Below are 18,694 nucleotides of genomic sequence, written 5' to 3'. Positions count from 1 at the left end.
AATGGAAGCTCCGTTCCTCCAATCTAAAGTTCGCATGATCTAGTGTATATTAAATATATATATATAATATTGTAAAATACATTATAACAAAAAATATGGAACATCAAGTAATTCTAAAAATTCTAATTCTAATTCTTAGTGGGATCCCACGGGGTTCTTTATTGGGTCCATTCTTGTTTAACTTGTTCAATAATGACTTGGGGGAGGGTATTGTAAGTAATGTATTAGTGCTTGTAGATGACACAAAAGGATGCAACTCAATTAATTCCATCCAGGATGTGGCATCCTTGCAGCAGGATCTTGACAAACTGGCACTTGGGGCAGCTAAGTGGCAGATGAAATTTACTGTTGATAAATGTAAGGTCATGCACCTGGAATGTAAACACATATAGCCACTTATAACCTTAATGCAGTAATCCCCAACCAGTGGCTTAGGAACAATATGTTGCTCACCAACCTCTTGGATGTTGCTCCCAGTGTCTCCAAAACAGATGGTTAGTTTTGAATTTCTGTCTTAGTAGCAAGTTTTGGTTAAATAAAAACAAGATGTAGTACCAAACAAAGCCTCCTGTAAGCTGATAGTGTGCATAGAGGCTGCCTAATAGCCAATCTTAACTCTTATTCGGCACCTCCATGAACTTTTATGATGTTTGTGCTGCTTCCCAAGTATTTTTACATTTGACTGTGGCTCACAAAAAGTTGGGGATCCCTGCCTTAATAGGACTGCACTAGCCAAATCTATAATGAAGAAGGACCTTGGAGTCCTTCTAGATAACAAACTTGGCTGTAAGCAAGCAATGCCAGGCAGCAGTGCCCCCCAAAAATTCCTGACTTGGTGGCACGTTTTGGTTGAATAAAAACAAGATTTGCTACCAAATAAAGCCTTGTCTAAGCTGATAATGTACAATGGGGCTACCTAATTGTCAATCTATGCCTTTATTTGGCTCCTCCATGAACTTTTATGATGCTTGTGTTGCTCTCCAAGTCTTTTTGCATTTGACTGTGGCTCATGAGTAAGAAAGGTTGGGGACCTAGCTAGTAGGAGGTTCCATCTTAATATTCAGAAAGGGTTTGTTGCAGTGAGAGCTGTGAAGTTGTGGAATTCTCTCCCTGAATCAGCTTTAAGAAGGGGTTGGATGGCTCTTTAGCAAGTGAGGGAATACAGGGGTATGGGAGATAGATCTCAGTACAAGTGAGGGAATACAGGGGTAGGGGAGATAGCTCTCAGTAAAAGTGAGGGAATACAGGGGTAGGGGAGATAGCTCTCAGTACAAGTGAGGGAATACAGGGGTATGGGAGATAGCTCTCAGTACAAGTGAGGGAATACAGGGGTAGGGGAGATAGCTCTCAGTACAAGTGAGGGAATACAGGGGTATGGGAGATAGCTCTCAGTACAAGTGAGGGAATACAGGGGTATGGGAGATAGCTCTCAGTACAAGTGAGGGAATACAGGGGTATGGGAGATAGCTCTCAGTACAAGTGAGGGAATACAGGGGTAGGGGAGATAGCTCTCAGTACAAGTGAGGGAATACAGGGGTAGGGGAGATAGCTCTCAGTACAAGTGAGGGAATACAGGGGTATGGGAGATAGCTCTCAGTACAAGTGAGGGAATACAGGGGTAGGGGAGATAGCTCTCAGTACAAGTGAGGGAATACAGGGGTATGGGAGATAGATCTCAGTACAAGTGAGGGAATACAGGGTTATGGGAGATAGCTCTCAGTACAAGTGAGGGAATACAGGGGTAGGGGAGATAGCTCTCAGTACAAGTGAGGGAATACAGGGGTAGGGGAGATAGCTCTCAGTACAAGTGAGGGAATACAGGGGTATGGGAGATAGCTCTCAGTACAAGTGAGGGAATACAGGGGTATGGGAGATAGCTCTCAGTACAAGTGAGGGAATACAGGGGTATGGGAGATAGCTCTCAGTACAAGTGAGGGAATACAGGGGTATGGGAGATATCTCTCAGTACAAGTGAGGGAATACAGGGGTATGGGAGATAGCTCTCAGTACAAGTGAGGGAATACAGGGGTATGGGAGATAGCTCTCAGTACAAGTGAGGGAATACAGGGGTAGGGGAGATAGCTCTTAGTACAAGTGAGGGAATACAGGGGTAGGGGAGATAGCTCTCAGTACAAGTGAGGGAATACAGGGGGAGGGGAGATAGCTCTCAGTACAAGTGAGGGAATACAGGGGTATGGGAGATAGCTCTCAGTACAAGTGAGGGAATACAGGGGTAGGGGAGATAGCTCTCAGTACAAGTGAGGGAATACAGGGTTATGGGAGATAGCTCTTAGTACAAGTTGATCCAGGGACTGGTCCGATTGCCATTTTGGAGTCAGGAAGGAATTTTTTCCCCTCTGCAGTAAATTAGAGAGGCTTCCGATGGGGTTTTTTGCCTTTCTCTGGATCAGTTAGCAATTAGTCAGGTTATATATAGGCATAAAAGATTGAACTTGATGGATGTGTGTTTTTTTTCAACCTAACCTACTTGTTACTATGTTATAAGCCCGAACGAAACAACAAATTAAATTAAGCAATTGTATAATTAACATAAAATAATAGAATTACAATGATGGATATATTATCTAGAAAAGCTTTAGATGTGGATCGGTATCCCTTTTTTTCTTCTTCTATACTTCATAGTGTTGGCTGATAATATATTAATATAGCTTCATAACAATAAAAGCATTCATCAGTCTGCAAGCAGAATCACTCAGCCATCCTTGTAACTTCAAATGTTGTAACAGGTAGCAAAATGTTCGTTTTGTGCATTTTTGGGGAATGTATCTGGATCCTGGAGTGGTCCAGATCTCCTTTATTCAGAGCATCCGGCTGGTGGCAATCCAAAGCCCACACCTCTCTAAGAAAAAAAATCAGAAAGTAAAAATTGGCTTTGTAAGGAATGGGGGCTTCCCCAATAAGTGAATTTTTTATATTTGATTCTATAGGAATACTAAAAATAACACATTCTCTAAACCAGATATTTTAAATAATTCAGTAATATCTGAATAATAAATTGTAAACAATAATAAATTCTAAAAAGGATATTTGTATGCTTAATGTTATTAGATTTACTAGAAAGGCAACGACTTATGTATGCTATTATAGAAATATTAAACCAAGAGCTTTTAGCTAAAAAAAAATGGGCTTCCATACACTAAGGGAAAGTCATATAGTGCTTATTAACCTATCAGGGGTCATTTATTATGTTTTCAAATGACAAAAGGCAAGTGCTATCTGCCATGTGTTTTGCAATTTGCACCATGCCAGGCATATACAAGAACTGCTGCAGGACTTCAAAAAATAACACAGAGGCCTGCACCCCCCTATGAATACAGAGCTACTGAATGCAGGCATTTCTGAGGGGCATACAGAGAGAGGCACCTAGGCATCCCTCTCCCCTCTTAGTTAGGGATTGCTGGTGGGGCCCACTATTTGTACCCCCCAATGCTGCTCTGTGCACCTTGTACATTTTTTTATTTGGTGTGTGGTGCAGAGGGCAGCCAGACAAGGGTTACCATCTTCTGAATTGTGGACATCTGGGTGGTGGGTGGAGTGGTGACATTTTGGAGGCAGGGCAATGACGTTCCAACTGCCTCATTTTGAATACATTGTAGGTTGGTTTACTTGGATAATATCTGTAATAATTTTGGTCAATAAGTTCTGACTTTTCTATATGGTTTTACTGCATCACTACATTGATTTCATGGAGGCTTCTACAACCCAAGGATCTCATATCTATTGGTCAAATGACAGTAATGACTGATAAATTAAAAGTAATTGCTATAAAAAAAAAATTTGCTTTACTAATTTTAATAATTGGCTGTAAGCTTTTCTCATATTCAAAATCTTTGGGCCTTCATATTTAATAGCACATTCATTCATTTATGCTACTGGGGGGCACATTTTTTATGTTTACAGTAATACTGAATAGTGAATATTGTACTGAGCCCAACCTTATTACATCGATCGTCACATTCCAAGGACTGCCTTTTACAGTTGTCTTGCTGATCGCTCCAGCTTTCTTCTTCCACATAGGTCCCAAGGAGAATGGCCAACTTTTGTGAGCGCGTCTTCGTAGACGGAAAAAGAATGTAATTGTAGGTCAGGGATGCCAACATACCACCGGCCAATGGTCCAATCCAGAAGACCTGCAAGAAGAAAATATGAATAAATAACAGTGGATCAAGAGCAGCCTTTGCTAAAAGATTTAGATATTATTCATAGTCTTAATTTAAATGCTGTTTCAGTGCTGCCGCTTTTGCATAAAGCGTGACAGAGCTAAAATATTTTCTTTGGAATGTATAACTTGCAGACAATTTAATGGAGCATGTTAAGTAATTCTGAATCACTGCATAAACAGCAATCAATTCCTTGACAGATCATTTGCTTTAGGAAAACGTGAAGGTACTTGGAAAGCATTGTGTCCAAACAGCATCGCACTGAGAAAGAAGGAGATGATAGGCTGGGTACTCAGAAAGACATGATCACGACTGATTACTGCTGAAATGAATTGCATTCAATGAATGATCAGAATCAGCCATATCTATAGCAAGTTCTGTTTGTATGAAGTTGGAGTTACGTGAACAGTATTGTGATTGGTATGATATATTATATCTCAGGGTTCTGGTCAAAACAGTTACTGTAGCAACCAGAAGTACCTGAAAAGAGAAGGAGAGCGCGGACAAGGAAAAACTCCCCTAGTGTTTCACCAATGGGAGTTTTCTCTCCGTTTGTTTTTAAGCACTTCCTGGTTGGTGTGTATGAAGCTGAGGACTCTACATTACTGAGAGCTGCCTTCAGCCTTAAACCTTTATTTAGTCTATCAGCAACCAGAAGTACCCTAGATGGCAATGGCTAGATTCTCAATGTCGTGGCTGCTCCCAATGTACAAACAAGGAAGCCTTTCTAACATTAAAGGGGTGGTTCACGTTAATTTTTAGTATGTTACAGAAAATTCTTAGGAAATTCATAGCACCTTTTCAATTGGTCTTCGTTTTTTATTTTTTTTTCAATAGTTACTGAAGTATTTGCCTTCCTTTTTCTGACTCTTTCCAACTCCCAAAAAACTATTGTTCTGTGAGGCTACAATTTTATTGTTATTGCTACTTTTTATTAATAATTTTTCTATTTAGTTCTCTCCTGTTCATATTTCAGCCTCTCTTTCAAACAATTGCCTGGTTGCTAGGTTAAACTGAACCATAGTAACCAAAATACATGCTGAAATTCCAAACTGGAGAACTGCTGCACAAAAAGCTAAATGATTCAAAAACGGCAAACAATAAAAACATGAAGACCAACTGCAAATTGTCTTAGAATAGCACAATCTGAATCATACTAAAAGTTAATTTAAAGGTGAACAACCACTTTAACCTCACTGAAAATTATAGGAGAGGTTATCTGTGTGTTTGGGTTCAGGTTTGGTATTCAGGCAAATCCAATTGTTATGGATTGGTTCATCCCAGCTTTAACTCTTACATTTGTAATTAGCCCCAAAACATTTGGTCCATTTATCAGCATTCTGATCTTAGTGGTTTTAGAGATTTTAAAACCACAAAAAAAACAAATTTCTACTAAAATCCCAAATGCTTCAAATAAAGAGTGAATGCATTAAAATGCGGAAACCAATAGAGCATGAAACCTCAACATTTTTGTTTTCTGAAGAATTTTTGTGCACTTACAAATGAACCCCCCCCCCCCCGAAAACCTCTAAAATCACAAATAAAATAAAAAGATTTTTACCTATTGGGTCATTTGACATCTAAATGACCATGACAGCTTTTAGATTGTGTAGTTTTGTCTTTTTTCGTGGTTTTTTAACTTAATAAATCACAAATGTTTCAAGTTTTCATGTACAGGTATGGGATCCCTTATCCGGAAACCTGTTATCCAGAAAGTTTCGAATTACCAAAAGGTCATCTCCCATAGATTCCATTTTAAGCAAATAATTCTAATTTTTAAAAATGATTTCCTTTTTCTCTGTAATAATAAAACAGTACCTGTACTTGATCCCAACTAAGATATAATTACCCCTTATTGGGGCAGAACAGTCCTATTGGGTTTATTTAATGGTTAAATGATTCCCTTTTCTCTGTAATAATAAAACAGTACCTGTACTTGATCCCAACTAAGATATAATTACCCCTTATTGGGGCAGAACAGCCCTATTGGGTTTATTTAATGGTTAAATGATTCCCTTTTCTCTGTAATAATAAAACAGTACCTGTACTTGATCCCAACTAAGATATAATTACCCCTTATTGGGGCAGAACAGCCCTATTGGGTTTATTTAATGGTTAAATTAGTCCCTTTTTTCTGTAATAATAAAACAGTACCTGTACTTGATCCCAACTAAGATATAATTACCCCTTATTGGGGGCAGAACAGCCCTATTGGGTTTATTTAATGGTTAAATGATTCCCTTTTCTCTGTAATAATAAAACAGTACCTGTACTTGATCCCAACTAAGATATAATTACCCCTTATTGGGGCAGAACAGCCCTATTGGGTTTATTTAATGGTTAAATGAGTCCCTTTTTTCTGTAATAATAAAACAGTACCTGTACTTGATCCCAACTAAGATATAATTAATCCTTACTGGAGGTAAAAAAGCCTATTGGGTTCATTCAATATTTAAATGATTTTTAGTAGACTTATGTTATGGAGATTCAAATTACAGAAAGACCCCTTATCTGGAAAACCCTAGGTCCCAAGCATTCTGGATAACAGGTCCCATACCTGTAATTAGTATAACCCATGATTCTTTAACCCCCATAGATTTAAAACACCCAAAACAGTCCTCCATTGCCTGAAAAAGCCTCCATACTCTATTTAGGCAACTATCTCCTGGCCAGTGCTGGAACAAGGCAATCAGGCTTCTCAGGCAATTTTAGTATTATTGGGGTCGTTTTGAGGAAAATTAAATCAAAATACTGAATTTGGGGGCAGGGAAATGAGATTCTTTAAGCCTCTTAAATGAGTAGAATATTATGTATCTTTGGTTATAACTGGCCATGGAGTCTTTATCCTATTCAGCAATGAATATTACAACTAAGCAGTTGTGTACTGCTTTCTTAGGGCTCCTGTATTATTAATAAAAATGAATGTAAAATATCTACGGTTAACCTTTCAATGTATGTACTGTATCTTACCCAATGATTTGTAAAGCGTCTCACAACAACAGCTGGGGCAAATGATCGGGCAGGATTCATTGAGCAGCCAGTGAAGTAGATCTAAACAGAAGCAAGCCAATATCAATCAGTAATAATATTAATAATATATACCAAAACAACTATGTTTATCTTGGAGATTTACTATAAGCTGTTTATTTGTAATTCACGCTTTGAAAAGCGTTTCTAAAACATACAATAATTACTAACAAACTCTTACAACCTTGCAAAGCAATTTTCAAGTGTTTAGATGATCAATATGTAATCACTTTGTCAGCCTAAAAAAAAATTAAAATGTTGCCACCCCCAAGTTAATTCATGTGTTACTCAGTCGGCAGGCAGGTTCCGCACTGAGTATGTTGGCTCTTTACAAATAATTACCTAATCATAATGATATTAATACGCCTCGTATGTTTCTTAGACTTTTTCCAACCTCAGCAGAATAACCTGCATGGCTCTATTGTGCTGGTCAATTTTGTGGTTAAATTCTATGGTTTCTGCCATATAATAAATGCACAACCAGAAATGTATACCTACACATTCTTATTTACAGAATGGTTATCCACAAACTTTTTTTTATCTATTTTGATGGCAATCTACCTAACTGGGTTTATTTAAAATTATTATTTTTTTCTAGCGATCCAAATTAGCCTTATCCAGAAACCCCACATCCCATGCCTTCCAGATAATAGATTCCATTGTTCTACTACCACAATGTATGTCCTATTTACGCAGCTCACAGTTAGATCCTAGTTTTATATTTTTCAAAAGCCAAATACCTACCCCAACAAGATGCCCTAGAGTAACTGAGAGTCCAATGGACAATGCTGGAGAACCAACGTTATCTTCCCTACGACTGTCTGTTGAAGCGAAAATGCACATAACCAGCTGAAAGGTGAGGATCATTTCCACAACAAATGCTACTCCAGGGGTTATGTTGTTACTGAGCTGCAATAGAATTAAATTATTGGTTAGATTTAAGCAACAAGACATATTTCATAGAATACCTGGTAATTTGTTCCAAAGCAGATCATAATATTATAGAACAATACAAGTTAGAAACAAATAAATAATGACAGAATATTAAACATACATTTCATTCATTTTGTTGAGGGCTGGTACATTTTATGTTCAAAGTATGCTTTAGTTTAATAAGATTTTTTAACAGCTTCTACTATTAAAAGTGTGATTTATAAAACAGCAGTCATAAATGAGACCATGTAGAATTCAGATAAATCAGAAATCAGGTACATTAAACTACTAGTGGGGTTATCTAAAAAAAGGCAATGAGTTTGCTCATAAGCAGTAACCCAGAATTAACTGGTCACCTAGAGGTGGCCATACACGCTAAGATCGTGTATGGGTGGGCGATATTGGGCTAATTCGGTCGTTTGGCCCTGAGGCCAAACAATCGAATTAGTAAGATGGGAATAGGCGTCCGCCGGTTCAAGAACTGCATCAACGAGCCACTAATTTTCAAACCTGCCCGATAGAGACCTGGCCGATTTCAGACCAGATATCGGTCGGGCAGGCCCGTCATTAGTGCCCATACACGGGCCGATTAGCTGCCGAATCGGTCTAAGGGACTGATATCGCCAGCTAGAATTATCTGAATCTCTCAATTATCTGAATCCTACATATATAGTTTTTCCACAAGTAAAGCTGGACATTCATGGGCTGATTTAAATTGTTTGAATATTTTCCTCCCTACTGAATTATAATCCATTAATGTGTGGTGTCATCTTTCATGTGTTCATTGCCCAAAACAGAAAACCATGCTGGGCAATGGAATCTGTATATGGTCATGGGAATGTGTACAGGGTCATTTGCCAACTGGGAGAAGAGAATATTAGGTTTCTAGTCCCTAAAAAGAGAGCTAAAGATTAACAAAGAAGTAGGACAGAAATGTTGTACATTATATTTTGGGTTTCTGTATCAGCCCAAGGCACTCACAGCCCTTTAGCAGGGAAGATCTGTGCCCCCAAAGATGCCCCAGTAGCCCCCCATCTTCTTTTCTGCTGATTCCCTGCACATGTTCTGTGCTGCTGTCACTTACCTGAACTTAGGGACTGACTCACAATATACTGTATATATAGAATATAAATGTCACGTTACAAGGCTGATTAGTCATTCATTTGGATTCACATTACATGGCAGCTCAGAAACCAGTGCAGTTGGCATATGAGTTTAATAATCAGCCCTGTAGCTTCAGTTTATATGACAGAGGAACCTCATTTTCTATTTGCTAATTTGCAATGACCATTAAGCTGCTCAACAGCTGCCCAGAGCATGTGCAGTGCTGCTGACTCTCCTAACAAGATCTAAGATGAAGAGTTCCTCGGTACAATTTTGGAAGCCTGGGTCATTACTGTTTTACAGATTACACCAAAAAATGAAAATGTTTAAAGTAATTAAAATATAATGTACTGTTACTCAGCACTGGTAAAACTGGTGTGTTTGCTACAGTAACTCTACTATAGTTTATATAACTAAAGGTGGCCATACACGCACCGATAATATCGTACGAAACCTCGTTTCGTACGATATTCGGTGCGTGTATGGTATGTCGGCGAGTCGACCGATATCGCAGGAAGCTGCTGATATCGGCCGACTCACCGATCGGACCAGTTTGAAAATTTTGATCAGGCGCCATAGAAGGCGCCTGACCAAAATCTGCCTTCAGCGCTGAATCGGCAGAAGGAGGTAGAAATCCTATTGTTTCTACCTCCTTACCTGCCGATTCAGCCCTGGATGGTGTGTGGCGGATCTGACGATGTTTCGTGCGACCGATGGTAGCACGAAAGCTCTGTCAGATCGCCACGTGTATGGCCAGCTTAAGTTGCTGTGTAGCCATGGGGGCAGCCATTCAAGTTGGAAAAAAAGGAAAAAAAAGCTTACATAGCAGATAACATATAAGATATGTAGTATACAATGGGTTAAACTTTTACACAATAATTTAAACCCATTGTATTATACAGAGCTTATCTGTTACCTGCTATGTAATCTGTGCCACTTAGCCTCTATCTCAGCTTGAATGGCTGCCCCCATGGCTACACAGCAGCATATTTATATAAACTATAGTAGGGTACTGTACTGTAGCAAACACACAAATGTCACCAGTGCAGGACAACATTACATTATATTTTAATTACTTTCACACACTTTTTGGTGTCACTGGTCCTTTAAAGTTATATAGTGAACTGCTGAGGTTAGGTTGTTAGGCAGCAATGACATGTTGTCAAGGTAAGCACAAAATGCATTCAATTTGAAAGTACTGATTGTATTTATATAGAGTATATGTATGTATGTGTATATATACAATATATGTTAAGTTTGAGATGCAGTAGGAATGTTTAATGTAATAAAGGGGCACACACAAGAAGTAGCCGACAGATAATACAGACATTGTTCCTTGAGATACAAACATAGGTTAAGGTTCTACGCCTCCACAATGGATAATAAGCCTATGAGCCCTTCCTGAATAACAGAATGGATGGAATCTGTAGCACTATGTAAATATTGCAAAGGTGCATTCAGGGTGAAATATCATCCCGGGGGTCTGTCTCTGCCAGCTTTTGGGATTACCCACTTCATAATCCATGGCAAGTGGTGCAGCAAGGAATACTAAGGGGCAGATACTTCATTTATATTCAGAGGGGATTATGAGAAACAAAAAATATAATTATGCTTGGGGGATTTGTGAAATTATTCACAAAAGTGCAAATACTATAAAACTGCTCTATTTTTCCTCTTGTTTGACCTAATGATGTAAAATGGTGTGCACAAAAGGGTGTAGCTTTAACTATATTGCTGTATATTGCTTGCATCCTTGCACCCGCTGTCTGTTTGGAATCCAAGAGTAATGGAATAGCATTTAACATTTTGAAGAACTGCACTGATAAAATAAATATAACAAATATAGTTACTGTATTCACGGCAGTCAATGCATTATTCTGAATGTGCAAGAACAGCAAAAAAGCATATGGCTGTTTATACTGACTGACATTTCTTTAATATTTACCAGCATTTCTAATGTCAACAATGTGGGCAATGCTTATTTATTATCTAACATATTCTAAAATCAGTTGTTTTTTTTTTTTTTAAATAAAAGCCTCCTTTGGCGAAAAGCTGTTTTTAGGAGACTGGAAATGGGGGTGACTGACCCGAGCCCTGCACAAAATAAAAGATCATTAAAAGTAATGACTATATATTTTTGATGCTGTACACGTATTTCCAGTTTTGTTCCCATCCATCCCTGAACTATATTTAGCCAATTCCTAAAATGCTTCAAGTGAATTTCAGATTATATTTGACTAACTGATAAAAGGCTGATCCTATTGTAATAAATCTGTCAGTTGATGGTTATTATGGTTACAAAGATGTCGCTGCAATTAGATTCTAACAATCTTCTCACTCAGCAGGTGCCACAAGAGGTGCATAGCTACTCAGACCATGTTACAGTCCCATAGTACTACAGGTATGAGATCCGTTATCTAGAAAGTTCTAAATTACGGGAGGGCCATCTGCCATAAACTCCCTTATAAGCATAAAATACTAATTTTTTTAAAATGATTTCCCTTTTCTCTGTAATAATAAAACAGTACCTTGTACTTGATTCCAACTAAGATATAATTAATCCTTATTGGCGGCAAAACAATCTTTTGGGGTTTAATTGTTTAAATGATTTATAATTAGACTTAAGTTATAGAGATCCAAATTATGGAAAGACCCCTTATCCAAACCCCCCCAGATCCCATGCATTCTGGATAACAAGTTCCGTACCTGTATAGGAATTCTTACCGTATTAATAGCAAGGTTCCCTCTGACGTTTGGTGATACGACGCCATAAAGTATACCAGCTCCAGCCAGGCCTCCCAGAAGCTGTGCAATAATGTAGAAAAATGCTCTTATAAGGGAAATCTGTGATCCAACCAGGAAAGACATAGTCACTGCTGGATTTATGTGAGCGCCACTAATATGTCCCACTGACTGGACCAGTGTCCCTATGACCAAGCCAAAGGCTAGTGAAATCTGAAGGACTGTTGGAAGGGCAGCGGGCCATCTCAGAGCAGAACCCAGTCCGAAAAATACAAATATAAGGGTGGCAAGGAATTCAGCAAATATTGCCTTCCAAAACACCAAGGAGCAAAGTTCCCTCTTCATTTTGAGGATGGAAATTAAGGCATAAAGTTCTGTTGGTTTGCCAAAACTAAGTTTGCAGCATGTTAGTTGGCTTACACACACATATATATATATATACATATACAGCATTTAAATGTGCTGACGGATTATACAAGGAGGTGGAGCTGGTTTTAAAATCCGGCAGCACCGCCCTCCTCCTCCTCCTATGTCATCTGGAACAGATTCACATTTTTGCATGCATGACACATATTAAATAGATTTATATAACGTCTGAGGAAAAGTACGCTCTTATCTGTTTCATAAGCTTCCATTGTATTAGCAGAGCTGCTCTGTCAACCAATCAGCATCCTATAATATTTCCCAATCATCATGTTTCTAGAACTTGGCAGGGTTTCTGCCAAGTAATAAGACGTCTCCTATGGGAAACTGCCAGCATCTTTGTTCTCTTAACCCGAATCAGCTTTTGGCACAACATGTCACATCCTATCAAAGTGCTTGTAGATAACAGGAACAAATGAAACCTGCAAGTTAATTGTGAACTGAGACATTTTTAAAGATAATTTAAATAAATATTTTGGCATTTTTTGGGTATTTGTGACCCCTACCATTCTGGCTGGTCCTTATGGGGTGGGATAATGGCTACAAAATCTCATTGGCACAAAAAAAAAATAAACAGTAAATACCATTTGCTTATGTAAAATAAAGGTTTTTCAAAAGCCAAAAAAGTATTCAACTGTTGCATGAAATGCTTCCGGGATGTTTCATTATATGTTGATGTTTTTATAGACTGACAAGTTATTAGGTGATAACATGCTATTTCCTGCAGAATCATTTCATTTACATTTTCTTTAATATAAGCAGGTATGGGAGCCATTATGTGGGAGACCCGTTAGTCAGAAAGCTCCGAATTTCAGGAAGGCCATAGACTCCATTTTATCACGTTCTTAAAAATAATTTTCTTTTTCTCTGTAATAATAAAACAGTACCTTATGCTTGATCCCAACTAAGATATAATTACCCCTTATTGGGGCAGAACAGCCCTATTGGGTTTATTTAATGGTTAAATGATTCCCTTTTCTCTGTAATAATAAAACAGTACCTGTACTTGATCCCAACTAAGATATAATTACCCCTTATTGGAGGATACACAATTCTATTGGGTTTATTTCATGTTTAAGGGGTTTTTAAGTAGACTTAAGGCATGGTGATCCAAATTACAAAAAGATCCGACTCTCAGAGATGAGTAGGATCAGCTAAGTGGGCAATTTTATTCTCGTCAAGCAGGTAAAGAGGTTACAAACGTACTCAGACTATGTAATCCTTGTACAACCCATCCATCATAGAGCACAGAGAAACAGATCAGTACAGGAGTAGAAACATGGAGGATGTAAAGTAATTCTGAATAAAACAAAAAAACATTATTACACTTACACTGTAATACACATTATTACACTGTAAGAAAGTGGCAGGGATTGGCAATTGAATTATCTCATGGGCAAAGAAGCATTTTTCTTGCTATTGGCACAAAGCTCCCTGCAGAGTTACAACTTGCACTTGGAAAAAGGTACTCCAATCTTAAAACAGCACTTAGACCTTGATACACATTATTAAAGTGACAGTGCATAGTGTAAGCAGCTACATCCATAGTTACAGGTTAAAAAAAATGAATCAGTAAAAGGTAAATACTTAGCTGAAAAAATTACAAAGAACTGTAACATGTATAGCACCAATAGTAAATATCACTAGGCACCATCTCTGTGCCACCATGGCAATTTTAAAGGAGAACTCCACCCAAACACAAATTAAGCTTTTCTTAATTTCAAGCAACTTTGCAAAATACATCAATTAAATAATATGCAGCCTTTTTATTAATGTAATAATATGGTTTGGAACAGTTCCCTAAGCCTGACCCATGTTCCCCTGCTGATCTGGGTGACTACTTGGAGACTCAAATAAAATGTAACAGTAGTCGCCTGTCCTAGGCCTGCATCCTCCAAATCCCACAATTCCCTGCATACATGATATTAATAAGGAAAGGAACATCACAGTGCAATGCATTATGGGTTGTGTGGTTCCTACATGCTGTCTGTAAGCTGTGGAGGAGAAGTTACAATTTTTCAGTATACAAATATCAGTGTTTTAGTCCCTCCTCCCCTGCCAGGATTCAAATTATGCAGATTACAGTGATTGGTATATTAGGGGTTTCTGTTTTGTGTGATGCCCTTTAATACATTTCCCCTTTAACTTTACCGTAAGATTTTGTTATTAACTTATGTAACAAAATAACTGTACAAACAGTACTGATAACTGGTAACTGACCCTAATGAGTCATGTAGTAGCCTAGTACAACTTATTTTCTATTGGTTAGTTCTGTGCCATGTTTAGATGGAGGCATATTGTATATACAAAGTACTACTCCCTGATAATAATAATAATAATACACAAATACATTGTCAATTGGTGCCATTTGTTTGGCATTTGAAGCAGTCAGAATAACTATTTCACCTTCCAATGTCAGTCATGAGACAACTGTGCAGAAGGCCTCACCCATTAGAAACGATGAGACCAAGAGAGAGATTTCGCTACTTAGCCATAAAAACATGAGAAAAGACAGCTTTGTGAGAGATAGCGAGTAGTGATGAGCAAATCTGTCCAGTTTCTCTCCACTGGAAAATTTGCAAATCTTTCAAAAGATTCACCACACGGCAAAAAATCGGCGAAATGCCGAAAATGTTGCACGTCAAAAAAAACAACGTGCACAACAATTTTTTTTGCCTTCAGCCTGAATCCTCCAAATCCCACATTTCTTTGCACACATGATGTTAATAAGGAAAGGAACATCACAGTGCAATGCATTGTAGGTTATGTAGTTCCTGCATGCTGTGTGTAAGCTGTGGAGAAGTTGTTACAATTTGTAACATCAATGTTTCAGTCCCTCCTCCCCAGACAGGATTCAATTGATGTAGAAAGAGAAGAAGCTGTTTTGCAGCTGGATTTCAACATATAAAAATGGTATTTATTCCTACTTTTTGAAAGAGCAGATTACAGTAAACTAAGAGTTTTTTGTTGCGCGGCAAATTTTTACACATCAAATTTTGACGCCCATTTCACAAAATAATCCGCCAATAGCAAAACGTGGAAATTCACCGCTAAACCATGCCTAACAAATTATTTCACCCATCACTAAAAGCGAGTAGATTTCCAAATACAAGCAAAACCGACTATCATTTTAATCAGATTATCATGATTTAATCATCATGCATCATTTTCACAAAGAGATATACAGGTATGGGACCAGAATGCTTGGGACTCTTGGGAATTCAAGATAAGGGGTCTTTACATAATTTGGATCTCCATACCTAAAGACTACTAAAAAAACAATAAAACATTAAATAAACCCAATAGGATTGTTTTGCATCCAATTAAGATAAATTATATCTTAGTTGGGATCAAGTACAGGTACTGTTTTATTATTACAGAGAAAAAGGAATCATTTAACCATTAAATAAACCCAATAGGGCTGTTCTGCCCCCAATAAGGGGTAATTATATCTTAGTTGGGATCAAGTACAGGTACTGTTTTATTATTACAGAGAAAAGGGAATCATATAACCATTAAATAAACCCAACAGGGCTGTTCTGCCCCCAATAAGGGGTAATTATATCTTAGTTGGGATCAAGTACAAGGTACTGTTTTATTATTACAGAGAAAAAGGAAAAGGATCCCATAACTGTACTGTAAACAAGCAAAAAAGTGGGAAATAGTTCTTGGTAAAAGGCCAGCCTCAGTGGCATTCCCTTTTAATCTCAATAATCTCACCTGCTTGGTCTCAGGTTAAGGTTCCTGTATTTTTCTAACTGGAATCTATCTCTCTACTTTCTGTCTCACTGTGCCTTGGATCCATTATATAAGTCTGGGGGCAGAGCCCCAATAAGATTGAGGGGCTGATTTATAAATATTTTAACTAGGGAATCTTAAAGATTCACATAACTTTTAAATTTTTTACATTTATCACCATACTCTCGTGACTGCCAAGAAAATGTTCAATACATTTCTACATTTATAAAAGCAGATCAGTTAAAAACCATTCTGTTAGTTCGCAAATAACATAGATTTAGGGTGGCTTTGCCTCCAAAAAATAGGCAAAAAGCTGTTTTTTATAAATCCATAAAGATCGGGACCAGAAGTATGTATATCTTTATTTATAAAGCGCTACTTATGTACGCAGCGCTGTACAGTAGAATACATTAATACAAACAGGGGATTTTTTGTCTTAGTTGGGATCAAGTACAGTTACTGTTTTATTATTACAGAGAAAAGGAAATCATTTAAAATAAATTATTACTCGATTAAAATGGAGTCTATGGGACACAACCTTCCTATAATTTGGAGCTTTCTGGATAACAGATCCTATCCTGGCTGTTCATGCTTAAATAAATGGACTTTTAACCACAATCCCAGTCATGCTGGTCCTATAAACATTTAGGTCACTGGCTGTGACGTTTTCTGTATGTTTTCCCTTGAAAAAAGTCATAGTCAGTGACTGAAACTTTGGACACTTTTAAAGACCTAATGAGTGCTATACTATAGATATGTATATATATATATTTATCTGGAAAAGCTGTTATCCAGAAAGTTCCGAATTATGGAAAGGCCGTCTCTCATAGACTCCATTATAAGCAAATAATTCTAATTTTTAAAAATTATTTCCCTTTTCTCTGTAATAATAAAACAGTACCTGTACTTGATCCCAACTAAGATATAATTACCCCTTATTGGGGGCAGAACAGCCCTATTGGGTTTATTTAATGGTTAAATGATTCCCTTTTCTCTGTAATAATAAAACAGTACCTGTACTTGATCCCAACTAAGGTATAATTAATCTTTATTGGAGGCAAAATAATACAATTGGGTTGATTCAATATTTACATGATTTTTAGCAGACTTCAGTTATGGAGATCTATCTGGATAATAGGTCCCATACCTGTATATATATATATAATTAGAAGCCTTTTATTGTGTAGCATTCCTGAAAAAAAAACCCATTTTGCCCTCCTCCCCTAACTCCAATGAATTGTTCACATAAATGCAATATAACTTAACAGGTTGATTAAAAACTATTTTTTTTTTTGCCTGTGACAATTTTTTTAAATGACTTTTTAGCTTTTTGCTAACTGGGGACTGAGTTGGAGCAGACTTTGGCGCAATAGGTTTAAATGATTATTAACTGCTCAAATTTGGAGAAAACATTTAGGAAACAAAAAAAGTGTTAATAAAATATATATATTATATATACTTAAAAAAAAAATCTCGAGTTTACAAAAAAAACCCCATTGCAATGCAACCTCTGTAAAAGTAGGACAATTTTTTAAATAATAGGAATGAAGGATGAAAGGGGAACTCAAGCTTCTGAAGAGCCCCACATAACACAGAAACCCCTAATATACACATATAAACACTGTTCTAAATACCATTTTTACTGTATATGCTGAAATCCAGCTACAAAACAGTTATTTCTTTCTGCATCATTTAAAATCCTGGCAGGGGAGGAGGGACTAAAACAATGATGTTACAAATTTTAACAACTTCTCCATGGCTTACAGACAGCATGCAGGAACTACATAACCCACAATGCATTGCACTATGATGTTATTTTCTTATTGACATCAGGTGCGCAGAGAATTGTGGGATTTGGAGGATAGGCTAAAGGCAGGCAGTTGGCTACTGTTACATTCTCAGTCTCAGAGTACAGGTATGGGATCAGTTATCCGGAAACCCGATATCCAGAAAGCTCCGAATTACGGAAAGCATGTCTCCCATAGACCCCATTTTAATCAAATAATTCAGATTTTTAAAATTGATTTCCTTTTTCTCTGTAAAAATTAAACAGTGATTTGAATTTGATCCCAATTAAGATATGATTAATCCTCACTGGATGTAAAATAATCCTATTGGGTTTAATTAATGTTTTATTGATTTTTTAGTAGACTTAAGGTATGGAGATCCAAATTACGGAAAGACCCCTTATCCGGAACACCCTTGGTCCCGAGCATTCTGGATAACAGGTCCTATACCTGTACTCAGCCAGATCAGCAGGGGAACAGGGGGCGGGGCTTAGGGAACTTTTCCAAACCATATTATTATATTAAAAATCATGAAAAGGCTGCATATTTTTTAATTGCTGTATATTGCAAAATTGCTTGAAATTCTGTTTACTTTTTAAGAAGTTGTATTTGGGTGGAGTTCCTCTTTAATATACAGCAATTTTATGGCAACTACATTTTCCCCTATCCTTTGCTAAATCTGCCTGTAAGTGACTTGCCCAAGACCACGAGATGGTGACACAGGGACTGATTTACAAAGGATCATTTTTTTTATTACTT

At 37.4% G+C, this 18,694-nt stretch overlaps 1 protein-coding gene across 2 annotated transcripts; it reads right to left on the bottom strand.

The window, feature by feature from the left end:
* Positions 1 to 2,418: 2,418 nt before the first annotated feature.
* On the bottom strand, positions 2,419 to 12,369 carry aqp5 (aquaporin 5). Of its 2 annotated transcripts, XM_031895787.1 has the most exons (5): positions 11,970 to 12,369; positions 7,953 to 8,117; positions 7,152 to 7,232; positions 3,957 to 4,151; positions 2,419 to 2,860 (listed from the first exon to the last, which is right to left on the bottom strand). In XM_031895787.1, exons 1-5 carry the CDS (start codon positions 12,330 to 12,332, stop codon positions 2,816 to 2,818), a joined length of 849 nt encoding a protein of 282 aa, XP_031751647.1. In that variant the 5' UTR covers positions 12,333 to 12,369; the 3' UTR covers positions 2,419 to 2,815. The 2 variants fall into 2 exon arrangements, with proteins under 2 accessions (XP_031751647.1, NP_001297041.1); NM_001310112.1 differs by lacking the exon at positions 2,419 to 2,860 and having other exon boundaries at positions 3,891 to 4,151; positions 11,970 to 12,332.
* Positions 12,370 to 18,694: the final 6,325 nt, after the last annotated feature.

Source organism: Xenopus tropicalis, chromosome 2, assembly GCF_000004195.4.
Source record: "Xenopus tropicalis strain Nigerian chromosome 2, UCB_Xtro_10.0, whole genome shotgun sequence".
In the NCBI taxonomy this organism is placed as follows: Eukaryota; Metazoa; Chordata; class Amphibia; order Anura; family Pipidae; genus Xenopus; species Xenopus tropicalis.
The sequence above is the reverse complement of the archived record's forward strand: the minus strand, read 5'-3'. Positions and strand labels throughout refer to the sequence as shown.

Bases quoted from the DNA above. Each gene is read 5' to 3' on its own strand.
- aqp5 (NM_001310112.1), bottom strand. From the start codon at position 12,332: ATGAAGAGGGAACTTTGCTCCTTGGTGTTTTGGAAGGCAATATTTGCT. The intron at 8,118-11,969 runs GTAAGAATTCCT...ATTCTATTGCAG, and splicing joins GGAACCTTGCTATTAATACG to CTCAGTAACAACATAACCCC. The intron at 7,233-7,952 runs GTAGGTATTTGG...GCTTCTGTTTAG, and splicing joins CTCTAGGGCATCTTGTTGGG to ATCTACTTCACTGGCTGCTC.